This window comes from Haemorhous mexicanus, chromosome 8 (genome assembly GCF_027477595.1).
Source record: "Haemorhous mexicanus isolate bHaeMex1 chromosome 8, bHaeMex1.pri, whole genome shotgun sequence".
In the NCBI taxonomy this organism is placed as follows: domain Eukaryota; kingdom Metazoa; phylum Chordata; class Aves; order Passeriformes; family Fringillidae; genus Haemorhous; species Haemorhous mexicanus.
The window spans coordinates 5,398,010-5,414,848 of record NC_082348.1 but is presented as its reverse complement, the minus strand read 5'-3'; the positions used below and the strand labels follow the sequence as shown (position 1 = coordinate 5,414,848).

The 16,839-nt window shown below is 41.2% G+C and overlaps 1 protein-coding gene across 1 annotated transcript in view; it reads right to left on the bottom strand.

Moving 5' to 3' along the window:
* The window catches only part of LOC132330286 (von Willebrand factor D and EGF domain-containing protein-like), a 164,849-nt gene that overhangs the window by 22,929 nt on the left and 125,081 nt on the right, over positions 1-16,839 (bottom strand). The window contains exons 21-24 of the mRNA XM_059852350.1: positions 11,644-12,519; positions 4,950-5,045; positions 4,108-4,203; positions 1,735-1,830 (exon numbers count right to left, since the gene is read on the bottom strand). Coding sequence (XP_059708333.1) covers positions 1,735-1,830; positions 4,108-4,203; positions 4,950-5,045; positions 11,644-12,519 — 1,164 coding nt within the window. The remainder of the gene's footprint in view (positions 1-1,734; positions 1,831-4,107; positions 4,204-4,949; positions 5,046-11,643; positions 12,520-16,839) is intronic.

Below are 16,839 nucleotides of genomic sequence, written 5' to 3'. Positions count from 1 at the left end.
TAGGTGCCTCTGTTGGGAGAGCAGCTCACAGAGGTATTTTTTGGGAAGGTGTCTCTCCAAAGGGTGATTTGGGCAGTTGCCTGGGAGGAGACCCTGATTCTGTGTTGTTTGTGGGAAAAATGTGGGACATGATTCCCAGCACCTGAGGGTCTCTTAGATACTTGAGTGGTCAGAATATTCCCAGTGGTGTCAGATTTTTAAGTCTCTCTCAAAGAGCTTCCTCAAGGGCTTCTCCCATGAAATATGGATCAGTGTTGGACATTTCCTAACTTGGCCTTGGTGCTGTTTCTTCTCCCTTTCTCAAAGAAGCAGAAGGAAGGGCTTTGCTTTCCTTCAGCATCCATCCATTATATCCTCCCATCAATTTCAGATCCCATGAATGTGGATACTTATTTTCAAATTTTAGCTCTGTCTAAACCAGAACTTGAGAGCAAAACTTTCAAATCATCTAGATGTTGAAAACCACCTTCCCTGTTCAAGAGCAAGATCATGGAGTTACAGTCTATCATTTTCACTCTCTCCTTCACCCTCAACATCATGAAAAAAAAAAAAGTTTCCAGCAAGCTTTATTTGCAATTGGATTTTTCTGTGTGAATCATTCACTTGCAAAAATATACGGCAGGACCACATTAATCTAGGAATGTGGGAAACAAAAGAGTGTCAGAGCAAAGAACTTTGATTGCTGAAGTTGTTTTGGTAATAAGGGTGCATTTATATTCCCAGATTCAGAAGGAGTTACTAGATCCATATCGAAAAAAGAGAAGCCAGTGGGGTTAGCACAGGGGTGGTCCAGCTGCTGGGGTCTTAAGTTTTTTTTCCTTGAATGAGATACTGGGTCATTAAAAGATTAATTAATTTGCCTTCTCCAGCACAGAGTGAGTGAGAAGCCCAGGACACTGTTAGCCTCAGTTTAGAGCTGGGACAGGGATTCAAAATCAGCTCCTCCTCAAGCAGAGCAATATTGGATCACATTTTTAAGCAAGGATCTGATGGAGTCCTACAGAGGTCTCCCATCCACAGCACTTGAGGGTGGTCAAGTAGGTGACATTGTGAGCCCCATTTGAAGGTAAATTATCACCTGGCTCTGAAACCAGTATAGTACACACCACAGGGTACCAAAATGAACAAGGTACCACCATGCCTTCTCATTTAATTGAGTAGTTGCTGATTAATGATATCACCGTTTTAGAGTAATCATTTAGTTACTATTTATGACATCACCAATAAGTTCTTCTTCCCAATACCATCAGGAACAATAAAAAATGGATTTATGGCAGACTGTAACAAGGGGGCACAGCTAGTTATGACAAGGAGAGTCTCTGGCTACATTTCATGTGGGGTTGGCTAATGCTATGGGTATATTTCTATTTTGAGCCTGAGTGTAGGGGGATACAGTGTGGGTAAATGGAGGTGGTATAGAAGGTAATCTTATCCCCCAGTGAGTTGCAGCTGGACCAATTACTACAGATTAGAAGCAGGCCTGATCTTAACAGGCCACACCTGTAGCCAATAAGAACAAGGGGTATAAAAGAGTGGATTGGGGGGACTCTGGAGTCAGATGGCTGCTGCAAGGACCAGGAACAGGCAGTGCTTAGAGGAGCTGCCTGTGAGAAACATCGAGGCAGTGTGAAGCTCTGGTGATATGAAATCCTTGCACTATAATGACATTAGAACTCTTGCTATCTAAGACAACAGCTGGGCCCTTTATCAAGATGATAAATAGAATTCTCTTACCTCTCTGGCACTGTGGCCCATAGAAACCAGAAGGACAGGAGCACGTGTTTGGCCGTACACAGACTCCTCCATTCAGGCACACAGGATGGCACACAGCTGGGTGGGAATATAAGATAACTTCATGAATCTCTGATAATGTTGAACTTTTCAGAGTAGGCACTCTTTTACTGCTGCACATGTCATTAGAATTAATATTTCTAGTGGTACTGTGAAAAGTTTAATGCAACCCTTGCAGATCAGTTGTGCTAAGTGCAGCACTTATTCATGGCCGACACAGTGGGAGCATTTCAGTGGTGTTTCAGCATAGCTTGGGAGATGAAATAGGCTATAATTTAATGTAATAATTTAATTTATTTCGGATGTATTCTTTTGATTCGCACAGTTCATTTATTTCCATTCCAGTATTCTCACCAAGCACGGTCCCAAGGCAGTAAATGTAGTCAAATAAAATACACCCTGGATAACCAGGAGATGAGATATTAATTGTTTGCTGCTTTGTCTGTGTTCAGCAGAGCATTGTGGCATTTCCATGGACTTGAATAGGTGTGCACCAAAAAACCTGTTTGCTCTGCCTCATTTAAATGCCAGTTCCCACAACACATTGGCTCATTCATCACCAACAAAGCCACTGGCTGAGCTCCCTTTGCCTCTTTCTGTGTCTGTTGTTACTCTAGATGATACAACAGGCATTAGAAATTAAAAGCTGTCTTGCATATTTCTATGTGGCAAGTACCAGACTGTTAAAAACAAAACTATTAGAATTTCAAATTGATTTAGATGGGAAGTCAGTGTGTGAAGGGTAAGGAATCTGATAAAATTTTTATTATAAAGCAGAGTGACACTTTAAACCAGACCTTTTCTTTCTGTTCCCTTTGTCTTTCAGTATTTTACAAGATAGCCTATTAAAAATATAAATGCATTTAAGCTTAAATAAATTAAGGGCCACTAAAATGTTTCAGATGAACTAAAGAAGAAATAAAATATCAATTGAGAAAGAGAAAAAAAAGTGAAATTGTAGTCTATAGGAGAGGTTTTTCTGACTAAGGAGCAGTCACTTATGAAGTCAAAATGGATTTAATTCATTGCTTAAGGGGAATTTGGTTTAGTCATGTCGTTGTCCTGGCTACTCCACAGATGTCCATAATTGTGTCAGTCAGTGTTTATATTTCCATGGTAAAGTCCTATTTTTTTCATTTTTATACCTGCATTCTTCCTGACATTTCTATCATAACACTTGAGTTGGGAAACCCCAGAAGTGCCCACAAAATATTCTGTGCAGTGCACTCCAAACTGTGCCAGAGAGGTAAGTCTGGCAGCCTTTCACCAAAGCTGTCAGCAGACAAAAAAATCCTGCTGCTGTTATTCTGGTCTGGAAGTTATTGCTACTGTTGCTTGTTGTCTGCCCTTCTCTTGGAATGATTCTGTTCAAAGCCACCCCAAAATAAAATTGCAGAACTCCTTGAAAAGAAAAAGCAGAGCTAGTGGGAACCAGAATAGCAGTGACAATCCCAGTCATTTCCTGTGGATCATAGCTGGGCTAATTTATGTTTCCTCAGTAGGTCTGTCATTTTAACACTTACAGGAAGAGCAATCTCCAGGAGATGGAGGTTAAAATGACATCTCTCACCTTCCAGGGAAGGTAATGTAGGCTGAAGGTGTCTCAGCCATTTAATATTCACTGTAGCAGAGGCAGAGTGCCTCTGGAGCCTTCAGGTCTGGCACTGATTCAGGTAGTTCTCATCTTTTAATATTTCACTATTTTGCATGCCTTGTCCCAGGTGAGAGCTGTAGTTTCTGTGCCTTTGGAGAAAATATCCACCCCAGCTTTTAGGACTTTGATCCTGAGAGGGGGCTCTGAGCTGTGTCTGTTTAAAACTTTGAGCCCTGACTGGAAATAAGTCCCTAATTCCAGTCCACACCTTGTCATTTTGGGTGGAGGTGGCTTTTTCCTCCCCCACTCCTGGGGATGCTTTCTGTGGGTGCTCTGCAAGTGAGAGATACAGGCGGGAGGAGCAGTGTGAATTCTGGCAGCACAGCATGTTAAGATTCTGTGCTCCAGAATCACACAAGCTTAAAAAGCTGCCAAAAGATTCTGTTGGTAGGCTCCCTCTATAAAACCCTGAGATTTAGGTAAGCATTTAAACTGGGGAATACTTACATAAACATCTAAATTTATGAACAGTTACATAAACTCAAGCCTTCTGAAGTTTTGCCCTGTACTTGGTCTCCTCTTCTTAAGCTTACATTCTCACTTGGTCTCCTGTTCTTAGGCTTTAGTTCTTTAAACAGCAATTCCCAGTCTGAGCAATGTGGGGCAATGTCAGGGATTTTGGGCACTTTTGGGCTCAGGATCAGGCCCTGCCCAGCACTCACCTGTCTCACAGGAGGGGCTGCTCCAGCCCTGCCTGCACTGGCACTCGTCTGGTGACACACACACCCCGCCGTTGTGACAGTGCCTGCTGCACACCACTGCAAAACACACAAAAAACCAAAATATCTCAGCACCAGCACCACTGCAGATCCTAAAGCTTCCCTCTTACAATAACTGATAGCATTAGTCCTGGAGGTAAACTGAGGGTGGGAGCTGTCCCTTTCCTTTAGAAGCCATACAACTAAAACGCTTTGCTTTTTAAGTACTCCAGCTACTCGGTTTCATAGATAAAATTATATTCCTCTCAAGGGCAGCCTGATATTTAAATAAGCAGGGAGGTCTGTAATGATGGGAGTGCATGTGCTTTGCTGATATGGAAGGGTTTGAAGGCTGATTTTCAGATATTTTCTCCATTGAACCTCTTTTTAAGCTTGTATTGCAGAGTAGCATTGCTCCTAATAGGTTTGGCTGCTCTTTTGTGTTCTCAAAATTAGCACTACTGCATTCACTCACAATCCTAAATTTCCTAAATATTACTATAAATAACATGCACTTTTTTCTTCTTTTTTTTGTTTGTTTTTCCAGAAGCAATTTTACATAGAAAATGTTGATTTTGATGTGCATATTTTTACATAATACAGCAATGCTGCTGGCAAATATGTGCTCTGAAATAGCTACTGTATTACTTGAATCCTTTGTATTCAAGAATCATTTAAGGGGAAATATAGGGGAAAAAAAGAAAAAAAGGCTTTTTGGTGTTTTTTTTTTTTTTTTTTTTTTACTTTTGTAATTTTCTGCTAATTGAAACATGTGAAGAGGAAAGCCTGAGTGAGTTCATACTTACTTGTTTCACACCGAGGCCCTACAAATCCATAAGCACAGGAACAGGTGTTGTGAGGCAGGCAAGTTCCTCCATGCTCACACGGGGGCTCACACTGAGCTGCAAGAGTGAAAAAATCCATTTCAAACGTGACATTCTCTGTGGTTGTGACCACAGCACAGGTTACACCTTTTCCCATCCCATTTTATTAATCCAGTGAGTAATTTGGCTGAGGAAAAGACTGCAGGGCAGCAGTAGCTATCCCATTAGCAACACAGCACTAATGAGCAGCTGTATGGAGTCTGCAAAGGAATGGTTTCAACATAATCATATTTAACTTCTGAGCATGCATGTTTTAAGTACATGTTTTAAAGGCTAGTGATGGATGAAGTACAAGTGCAGTCACAACTCAAGACCTTGCCCGTCTCTCTCTACAAATTTGCCTTGTGGATGGTCAGAAAGCCTTAACAGGTGTCAGAACTCACAATAAGGCAGAGATTAAGTGTTTCTTATAGAAAAGAGTTGTGTGTGGATTTGTCAGCAAAATGGCAAACATTTTAGCCAGAAAAGGTAATATTTAATGAGTAGCATGAGCTCTGCAGACAAAGCAGCAAGTTAGATGAAGAGTTCTTGACTTATTGCAGTATGCAATGTAATTCTGTGGAAAGAAGAGGATGAGTGTGGAAAGGAAACAGGCTATTTGCTGAAGGCATGCTTGCTTTTCAAATGTTGATAATTTTGAATCTAAATACTTTATTGTACAGAGAGCCTGGACATTTTGGACCCTTTAATCTAAGATCTGAGGCAGGTACCTGAGAATTCTTTTGTAACCCTCTAATAAGAGATAATTGCATATGGCAAACACAAAAGAGGGGAAGGAAGATCACTGAAGGGACAGGATGATCACTGAAGGGACAAAATCATCACAGAAGGGACAGGATGACTACTGACACTCAAAGGAGAAACTCTGTGGCAGGAGCAGAGCAAGAAATGTGTTCCAGAGGCGCTTCATGCTACTGGGAAAAAAAAAAAAAAGGGCACCTCACAGAACAGAATGAAAAATATCTTCCCTTGTGTGTGGGAAGTGAATACAGTGAAAAATGTTGTACTTTGGCTCACTTCACTGGCAGAGTTTTGTCTTTTATGAAGGATATGAGGCTAAGCAAGGTTATTCCAAGGAAAAAGCAAAATGAAGCTAACGAGACCTGAAACAAAGCATCTTTCATTTTAAGTATTGTTACAAGGGAAGAGAACCTTAATGCACCACATTTTGTTCCTAAAGCTGGAAAATGGGCTATGGAAATGGAAAGCTAAATGAAGGACTAATTCTTTGGGAGCCACATAATTTAAATGCAGTTATTGTGTTAAAGACCTCATCACCTCTTGTGATTGTCACCAGGCCATGGAATATGAACTTTGCCATCCAAAAAAATAATGAAAGCCATCACACATTTTCTAATTGTATTTACAAAGACAAACTCCAAGAAGGTGCTGTTAAATAAACCACTTTGGCACAAGCCAAACACTGAAGAAATGTATTTGGTATTTAACGATGAAATTTTCAATGCTGCAGTATATAACTTTAGGATTTGACCTTCCTGAAAATAGAAAACTTACAAGTGTATTTTAGATCCACACTGTATATGCTGAGAATGTCATTAGGCTAAATTTATTTTTGATTGGATAAGGTTGAAACATTTGCAAATCAACATGTCCTCAGCTGAAATTCCAAGTATATATCTGTGGGGAAAAAAAAAGGGATAAATGCAAATCATCTTTGTCTGGACAGCTAAATGGATTTAGATAAGGTATTAGGAAGAAATTATTAGCTGTGAAGATGATGAGGCATTGGCACAGGTTGCCCAGAGAAGCTGTGGGTGCTCCATCCTTGGAAGTGTCCAAGGCCAGCTTGGATGAGGCATGGAGCAACCTGGGATTGTGATTTCTTTGCCTCTCTTTGTAAGGGGGGTACGAAACCTGGGGGAAAATGTACCACTCTTTTTAAAGTACATTAACTGTGATTGCCTTTCCTGTAGGATGATGGTTGCATAAAGCCTCCAGGTGCCTCAGTGCTGTGCCAAGCACGGTGACATTCAAGCATTTTACGCTTTATTTCAGCCTGGTTTGTGTAGCACTCAGAGCAAGTGGGTCCGTGTGAATAGAGCACTTTCCATCTGGCCTTTGCACATTCTGAGATGCATCTGAACTGTCAGAAAACACCATGGTATTTTGGATATTAAAACATTTAGCTCTTACGGTGACATTTAATAGTAAAATGTTTAAAACTGTTCTATTATGGGTGAATAGCAAGAGATAAAAACTGAACACTGCCTCCTCTGTGAGAGTAAGAGTAATATTCACTTAAAAGACATTTCCCACTGTAATAGAAATATACTGCTAATGTCAAATTATTTTCCCAAACTCCTATCTTTCGTCTTCTGAAATGAATACTTTTTTCCATGAGCATTTGCTAAATTGTAGGAAGGTATTGTGGTGTTTTTGTACTAAGCGGTTTTGGATAGGGAAAAATAACAGCAAAGAGGAAAACATTGCTGCAAATGGTCAATCTTGCTGTCAAGTGTATGTATGTTTATGTTTACAATTTAAAATCTGGAGGTGAAAATGGAGAAGTGCATTATTGTTTCCTTTGAAAAGGCTTTCTGGGAAATATCCCCAAACTTCTATTTTCCATTAAAATGAGATCATACAGTTTTTATAAGTTTCTCTGCAATAACTTCAGGGGCACTCAGGAATACCAGATGCTGTGTTGCTTCCCTCATTTTCCATAGCCTAATCAGCAAATGTCTTCCAGGACGGAGTTATTGCTTGGCATCTCCACAGTGAGTAACTCCCTGTGCCATCCCCACGTGAGGCCCTGGGTCTGTGCAAATAAAGCCAGGCTTGGAGCTGTGAGAGCATTGCCTGCTTAGAATTTTGCACCAAAGTCAGATCAGGACAGACTTAACTGAAGGGAGCGTAGTCTACCTTGTTTTGTTGTACATTATTTATTTCCTTTTAAAGATACATTAACCTAACTTCCTAAATGTGCAGATGAAGTTTTAATGTGCTCAGCACAAGGATGAGGTGGAAAAGGGGAAAGGAACGTTCCTCAGTTGTTTTTTCTTTTGGAATGCTGTGGACTGAAGCTTTTCTTTTGCATGTAAGATGCACAGATAAATGAAATGAAGCATAGGATTAAAGCATGTGTTACTGCAATTAAATTAACTCGTTGCATATTTAAATAGTCCAGCAGTCTGGAGCCCAGTTGTGAGAGGAATGTCCATCACAGCAACTGGAATATTAACAAGAGAAATTTGCCTAAATAATAGGGAATACAAATGCAGGCACCAGTGCTGGCTAGGTTGTACCAATGCATTTTGCTTTGTGAAATGTCAGCTGACTGCTCATTTGCAGCCAAAAAAACCCCAAATAAAGTGATAGGAATCATTAAGAAAGGAGCAGAGCACACCATGCCAGACTTCCTTATGGCCTGTACCCATGGTGAACTCCATCTTAAATACCATGGGCAGATCCGAGCCCTCATCTCATAGAAGCTGCAGTAAAAGTGGGAAAGATACAGAAAAAGATGCAAGGATAAATAAACAAAATTATAGAAGAGCTTTTGTACAAAGATTAGGCGAATAATGAGGTCCTTCAGAAAAATATGACTTTAGGATAAAAAAAAACAAAAACGGTGAAATCAGATGTTGCCTGGAAAGGGTGAACAGGATAAAGTTCCAAGGCATCACCTTGGTGTTTTGGAGCACGTGATCCCTAATTTCTGAGAAGCTATTCCAGACAGTATCCCTCCACCTTTCCCACATATTGCCAGACAAATGCAGTTGGCAGCTCTTGGAGAAAGGGAAAGGACTTCTGGTTTGATATGGCAGGTGATTTGTGCTGTCCCAAAACCTGCTAGAAGGAGACTGTACCAGTGCATTGGTTTTTACTGCAGATATCCTCAGAAACAGCACTCAGAGTCAAAATTAGGTATTCAGCAACCTGCCTCATCACCAGAGGGATGCTTGGCTAAGCTCACTCCAGAAATGCCAGAGAACATCTTCTGCAAGAGAAAATGTGGGAGAATCCAGTGGACTACAGCAGGCCTTTCCTCCCATACTTATTTTTATTTCTGTATAGGTGATGCTGACTGTCTCCAAAACACTGCTCTGAAATGAAGATTTTGAAGCTGGCCTGTTGGGCTGTGAAGTCTTAACATTAGGCTACTAAAAAAGGTCCTATTGCCTTTGTGCAGGAGGGGAAAGAGCTGCAGAACCTTGAGGAACTGTTCCACCTCCCCTCACCTGCAGAGTACATAGCTGCTGACAGAAGGAAAATAATCTGTAATTCTTATTACACCACAGCAGGAGGAGCAAAAGCAGGATTCTACTTCTGATAGACAACACAGATGTCAGCAGTGAAGGGAGTGATCCAAATGGAAATTGCTGAAATAGTCTGAAAATATCTCAGTTTGGATACCTGAATATGAGCCAGACACACTGACATTTAGCTGTGTTTGTCCAAGAGAAGGTAGGAGGTTGCACCTGATGGTCCCCAGAGGAAGAGGAGTTCCAACTGAACTGTGACAGGGAGGCTGAGGGGCTTGTCCAGAGGGAAAATTATATTAAAGATATAAAATTTTATATATATATAGATATTTCATATCTTTATATATTAAAGATATAAAATGTTATATTTCATATAGCATTTTATATTAAATATATAAAATGTGTTATGAAATACTTTAGGAAAGAAATTCGTTTTCAGGATGCTGCTTATGATTTTTTCCTGAGTCCTCCAAGCCTGGTTTTGAATCTGCACATTTGGAAAAAATAAATTGTATTCTATCACAACATACATACCACTTGGTAAAGTACTTCTTATTTTAGATTATTTTCAGACATTCCTATTAAACAAAGGTCACATCCCCTCAAGATCCAAAGGTGTTAAAACTTGCTATCAGCAGGCTGGTTCTTTTATCTCGCTGAATTTTGATATGAAATAAGATGGTGACAACTATCAATAGTGTCTGAGTCTCTTGACATTTTTGCTGGCTTGCCAAGGATGTTATGTTGAAGCCTGGAGATTTTTCAAATGTTGGTCTCATCTAAGCTTTGATTTTTTGCCCAATACTTGTGCCTCCTGTTCCCAGAGGGCCCTGCTGTCTCGAGGGGAGTTGGTGCAGTGTGGGCATCACAAGGTGCTGATAGCTGAGGTTGTGACAGGCTTTAATCCAAGAAATTGCCCTCATTTTTCAGCCTCGTTTGTCATGATGAATCACCTTCACCTGACATGGGAAGGGACATCCATGGCTGGAGGTACAATGGGTGCTGCTCACAGCCCTGGCTCTGCTCCAGAGTGCAGGTGTGCAGGGGGCTCAGGATGGAGAAGAGAAGGGAAGGGACAGGATAATTATTGAGTCAGGTGTCATGGTCACTGACAAGAGACAAAAAAGGATGTTTGTGCATCGTGTCATCAAGCCCCAAGATGCAGAATGATGTTGGAAATAAAGTATTTCATCCTGAGGACTCTCCAGGGAGATTTTCAGTAATACCAGTAACTGAAGGAAACATCTCAGAAGTAAAAAGCAAAGGCAGATTTGCATTTTAAGGTAAATTTATGTTTTAAGGACTATACTGATGGGTCTGCTAAACACACAGACTGTAAATATTCATATGTACATGGGAAGGCTTTTTGAGGAGAGGCCTTTCTGTGGCCAGACTTGCTTTGATCTTCCCAGTGCCAGAACCTGTTTAGTGCTTTTCCACCTCTAGGTACAAACCAGAAATTAAAGAAAAACTCCTTTGTACCAAGTAACTCTAAATCCTTTAGGAGGGGCGTTTTGGAATTGTGCAAAAAGGCAAAAAAATGAAGTGGTCAAGATTACAGGAACCTTTTTTCAGTACATTTTGTACTATATCTTCAATAGTGCTCTGTTGCAATTGCAGCAGTGCTGGGGCACCCCCACAAAGCCTGGCTTAGAGTAAGGTTCTTCCCAGTACATCATGGCTGAGACCCCCCTGCTCTGTGCATGAGGAATGAGAGACCAGATGAGAAAGAGGGGAATGAATGCTACAAATACTTTTGCTTTGTGTGGTGGAAGACCTGTTAAGATATCAACTTATCAGAGGGATGTCAGCAAAAGGTGTGATTAATGATAGCAAAGTCAGGGAATTCATTGCTTCAACAAAGTACATAATCCTATGGTCTTGTGGAGGGATTCTCAGGTGCCTAATAAATAACTCAATTTATTGTGGAAACCCTTCTGGTGTTATACATTTCAGATGACAATTTCAGTTTCATATTTGAGATATTAGATAGATATTTACAGGTAATTTTTAAGATATTAGAAAAATTACTTTTTCCTAGAATGTGTTGTATGGAGAAGTAGAATCAATTTTACTCTTTCTCTCAAAAATTTTGCATAGTTTTGAATGTGATGACTTTAGTAGAATGAATCTGGCATTAAGCAAGATCACAATCTATCCCTGGTTTCAATAGATTAGATGGATTCAAATAAATATGTCATTTTTGTAAGCAGAAAGAGCTGCTTTAAAGGTATAGGTTTTATTTATTATGTTGAAATATAATTGGTTTTGAAAACAGAATGGTCCCAGCCCCAACATTTCCAAATTTATAATAAAAAAATAATTTTTACTTTGGAGAATTATTAGACTTGGAGTTATTAGAGCATTTTAAAGAGGATTTTCTCCCTTACCTTCACATGTAATTCCATCACCAGTGTATCCAGGGGGACAAGGACCACATTGAAGTTCTCCATCTGCAGCTGGCTCGCACTGCACACCCGAGAAACAGGGCAGCTCAGCACATGCTTCTCTCTGCTGAGCCCCACTGCTGCTTTTTGGCAGCTCCACAGCCCCCCTTGCTCTGCTGAACCCCCTCCTGGCTGCTGTGGGGTGTGCTGGGAGCCTTGCTCCAGGAGCAGACCCTGCTGGGGCACCAGCACTCTGGGATGGAGCATCCAGGGAAGGACCCAGCCAGTGGGGAGGGACATGGAGGTGCGTGGCTGCAGGAGATGCTCTGGGCTGCTCTGTTGGGAAACCCTGAGGTGGTTTGTTCCTCAAGACTGAGACTCCACTGGGCCATTTCCTGGGAGGATAACCATGCCTGGAACGAGTCTGTGAGCTTGCAGGGAATGAACCTGGATTCGTGTTGGGATGAGGAGGAACAGTCTGTGCTGAAGTTTCTTTGTGCTGCTTAAAATGGAGAGTGGGGTGGGAGGTCACACTGACACGTGGGGCTCTGGGCTCTGGCTCCTCATGCAGAAGGGGTGTGAGTGTGTCACTTCTGTTCTCAAGAAAAGGTTGTTTCTCAGGTGCTGTGAACTCTGTATCAGGTTGTTTTTCTGGTGATGTCTGAGCTTGGGAAGTCTCCCTTTCCATTGTAAGGGATGGAGTGTGAATGGCTGTGGGGTTTCTTTCCAAAAGGAATGTAATATCTTGTCTTTGAATTTGGGGCTGGGAAAGAAAGGAAAATACATTTCTCGATGTCTTAGATACATCTTGATGAGAGCCTCCAGCATCTTCAATATTTCTTCCAGGAAAATCCACGTGGGTTTGGAAAGATCTTGAAACTAGGGCAGAAGGAAGATATATATTAGCTAAATTTGCTGGCCTAGAGTTGAAAGGAACCACAGTGAACTTTTGGGCGTGGAGCAAACAACAGAACATCAATTCTAGAAGTAGAAGAGTTAATTATCAGATATTACAGGGAGGTTTATGCCAACTGGTTTAGCAATTACATGGGGCTGTCTGCTGTGTGTGATACCAGCACTGGTGCACAGGGAACTGCAGCGATGACACTCAAAGGGTGGCATTCATGAACCAGATGAAATATATTTTTGGTAGCAAGTCTCAGGGAAGGTCAGGCATTATTTGAGTTGCAGCTCTGGGCTGACATGCAGGGGTTAAATTGCAGCCAAGCAAAAGCTTGCCGTGCTGCTTTAATAATTTTGGCTTGGACTAGTCCATGAAGTTTTGGTACTGTGCACCTTTTTTTTGTGGTGAATCTTCCAGTTCTTGACCTCCTGAATCAGGTTTTGCTTCTTATTACCTGCCTGTAGTGCAATGGTTTGCTGGGAAATGCTCTGAGGGCATAACTCAGAGTTTGCATTCCAGCTCTGAGTCAAGGAGACAGAACATCCCAGCTTGGCACAGACAGATGCTGGAGCTGGAGAAACACACGGTGTCAACATGGCCCTTGGCAAGGGCGTGCCCTAGAGAGGCTCCAGTGCCATCACACCAGTGGGTGAGTCTGGAATGCTTCTGCAGCCCTTCTGATGGCAAAGGGAAGTTTTAGGAAAGCTTTTAAAGGAGACAAATGGAAGAGTTTTGTTGGTGCTGTGTACGGCTCCCTGCAGACGTCAGGGGCAGCGTGTGAGGGAGCGGCCGGTTTGTTACTGTCACCCACTTGTCCCAAAGCCAGCCACCTTTTCAGCTGTGTAAGGAGGGATGATAGATGGGCAGAGGGGACTCTGTGAAGGGCCTTGAAAGTGGAGACGAGGAGTTTGAATCAATACTTTCAGGAAGATTAATGGCCATCTGCTGACGCTAATGAATGGAAGAGGCTATTTTTAACCGGTTCTGGCACACTCACTCTGTAGGATATGGAATACATTGGATCCTGAACAACAACCCTCACTTGCTTCTGGGGTTAACCCCATGCAGGATGCGCCTCTTTCTTTAAATATAAATATTAATCACTTTCTAAAAACTCACATTGATGGAGATCTTAACCATATTTAGCAAGGAAAGAGATTCGGATGCTTGGCAAGGGTCAGATGAAAGTTAGGGCATTGACTGGACCAAAACAAATCCTGGCAGCCAAAGCAGTGTTTATTTGGCTGATAAATAGTGTCATTCTGCTGGCAGCTGATGAGTTTCTATTGCCCTGAAGCACAATGTTTTGGAGATTTATAATGGTGCTGGATCGAGCTGTGGCCATCAGCAGGTAAATATGTGTATTTAGTGGAGCAGAAGGCAAATACATGGATTTCAGTATCCAAAGTAAGGTTGGTGAATGATGAGGGACACACAATGGGAGAACAGAGATGATGAAGCAGGAGGACATCAGCAAAAAGAGCATGTGAGGATAGGAGAAGTCAAAGGATTTTTAAAAATGAATGAATGAGAGAAAGATGAAAGAAGTATCTCCACAGAAAATTATCAGTAATAGATGATCATTATAGCCCTTAGAAAATTTGATTCAGGGACAAGAAATCAACAGGAATGACAGTGAAGGGCTGAATGACCTCTCTGACAAATTTCCAAAATGAGCCCTGATTATAGCTTTGAGCTCCTTCCACTGTGTCATAATTAAATGGGTTTTCCTCCCAATTAAATTTCAGTAACTAGTAAGGGGATCAGGCTGACTACCTGAGAAAGGGAAATCTTTTATTTCTTTAGCAGATAATAGAGGTGAGATACCCATCCTTCAAATAAACTTCATCTTTCCCTGTAAGGGGGAGCATATTTTTGGAGTATTTCTGTGATAAGGTAATTTTTACATCTCAAATGCTACCACTGAAGAGTAGTGACACATTTTTGTTGGTCATTCATTATGATACATACTGATAAAGGTCTCTCAGCCACTCTGTAGAGGTGACTAAACTTCATAAGATGTTGGTGTCATTCAAGGGTGTTGACCAGAGTGTCCTCTCAGCTTTCATTGTTTCAGATTTATGCATGTATTGACAGTGTGCAATTTAGCTCAGATAAGAACAAGATAGATTTTTCTCTGGAATACCTGAAAATTTCTTTCTGCAGCCCTCCAAGTATCTAAATAAGCTAAAACAAAGAAAGCAAACCAAAAGAATGCAGACTCAGTTGTCTGTAGTCAGCAGCTTTCTCAAATCCTGCATGACTTCAATTTATTTTCCTTGCTGTTGATCAATATCTTCAAATGTGTAACCCATTATCAATGCAAATTGTGAGTGTGTGAATCTGGTTTTCCCTGCTATACCAGCCTATGACTGCATGTTGGACTGGGTGAAATCACCACAAAAACCCCACAAGGAGAAGTGTTCAAGGTTATATATGATGGAACAAACCCACTTTTTCATTCCCTGTCAGTATTTCTGCCCAAACTCATGGGGAAATGGGCAGCAGTGGAATAACTGAGTGTATTTTCCACAGAAGTAGATAAGAGACAGAGATGATGCTGCTCTGCTCCAGCTGGGCATGGCAGGACATCTGCTCTTACTGATGCACTGTGAGCAGAGATCATTCCTGTATGGATCAGGTCCCAAAAGGACAGATTCCTCTGTTGTCCCCCTTCTGGGGAACATTGGGGCAAGTGTGACAGGCAGAAAATTTCTGAGACACAGGTTTAACATCCCTCTTCCAGCTGGGTGAGGCACTTTCCACCAGGACATTTTCTACCCATGTGGTGCAGAGGTCCCCCAGCCTGTGACCCTCCAGCCTCTGGTTCTCTAGGGTTTCCCACTGGGATTTCACAAATCAGAGCTGTCACAGCCAGCCCCTGGTTCTCCAGTGCCATCATAGTGTTCCTAAGGCACAGCAAATCTGTAGGATCCAGATCATTCCCAAGGGAATAAAAATGACCTCTGAAGCTGGTGAAAACAGCCATTCACAGAGAAGGTACTTAGGTACTTGACATCTCTTAAACCCAGGGTGAGATATCAACATCCTGAAACAGAAAATTAATCCAATAATCTAATATATTTTTTCTGAGTTTATGGTTTGTTTGATTGGAGGATGGTTTTGTTTTTTTTTTTTTTGGTTTTTTTTTTTTTGTGTTTTGTTTTTTTTTTTTTTTTTGGTTTTTTTTTTTTTTTTTTACATTTACAGTCTTTAAAAAAATGGGCCAGATCCAGATTGGAGTTAAGAGAAGCCATGTCCCTTTCTGACCCCAGCTATTTCTGCTCCCACTGAAGCAGCACACATTTCACAGCCTGCCTAGAGCAGGGTGCACCAGGCTGACTGCCATATTCCTTGGTGCTGTTCCCCCACATCTTTGCTGGGCTTAGACTTACAAACCTTGACACTGTTCTTCCCAAGCCATGTGCCTTGGAGCCCCATCCTGACCAAAACTGGCAGCTGACACTTCAAACACTAGCCTAAGCTGCCTGCAGATATCAGTATTTATCACCTTTCCCTTGCCATGCTTCTCTTTGCAGCTGTTAGAGGTGGAAACTTTCCTTTTGGGTTTTAAATATGAGTGTAACTTTATATTTATGTAATGATTTGAGCATCATGTAATCTCAAGTGCTTCTCTCTCTTTTAATTTAATAAAATGCCCCAAATCAGTCTGATCTTCAGGTGGAGACTGGCTCCTTCTCCTTAAACTCCTCTGGCTGTGGCCACTTCTGCCTGTGACTTCAGAGGATTATGGGCACCTTTAATTCTGCTTGAGTTACAACTCCTTCAGAATTCTGTGAGCAGCTTAAGGATTCATTATTAACACAATTCAATAAATTTACAATTTGTGTAGTTTTAGAGCTATTAACATTTAGTAGTACCTGCTGTCCAGCCCATTTCTCATTCAGGAGAATGTTGGCAGAGAAATGCTCTTTTGACATATTACACTGTGTGGGTCATCATTTAAAATTTGAGACATCTACCAGCACATAAATCTTATTTAAAATGTCAAGAGAGAGCAGAAAAATTACACTGGTCTAAGAAGTCTTGTTACTAGAGTGCTAAGGATATTCCCATTTCCCTCTGTATGTTTCCATGTTAATATTTGTTTCTGTGTTTACTGAGTGAGAAAAGGGAAACAAGAGCACCTGTCAATAGGATGCTCCAGGGAAATTCTGTTTTTTCCATCAACTCTTTTATATTATTATGTTCTGGCATTACTTTCTTTTCTACTTAGAGTGTGTTTAATTCCTAAATCTCTTCTTTTGCCATCCAGTGATACCCTAATGTCTTCC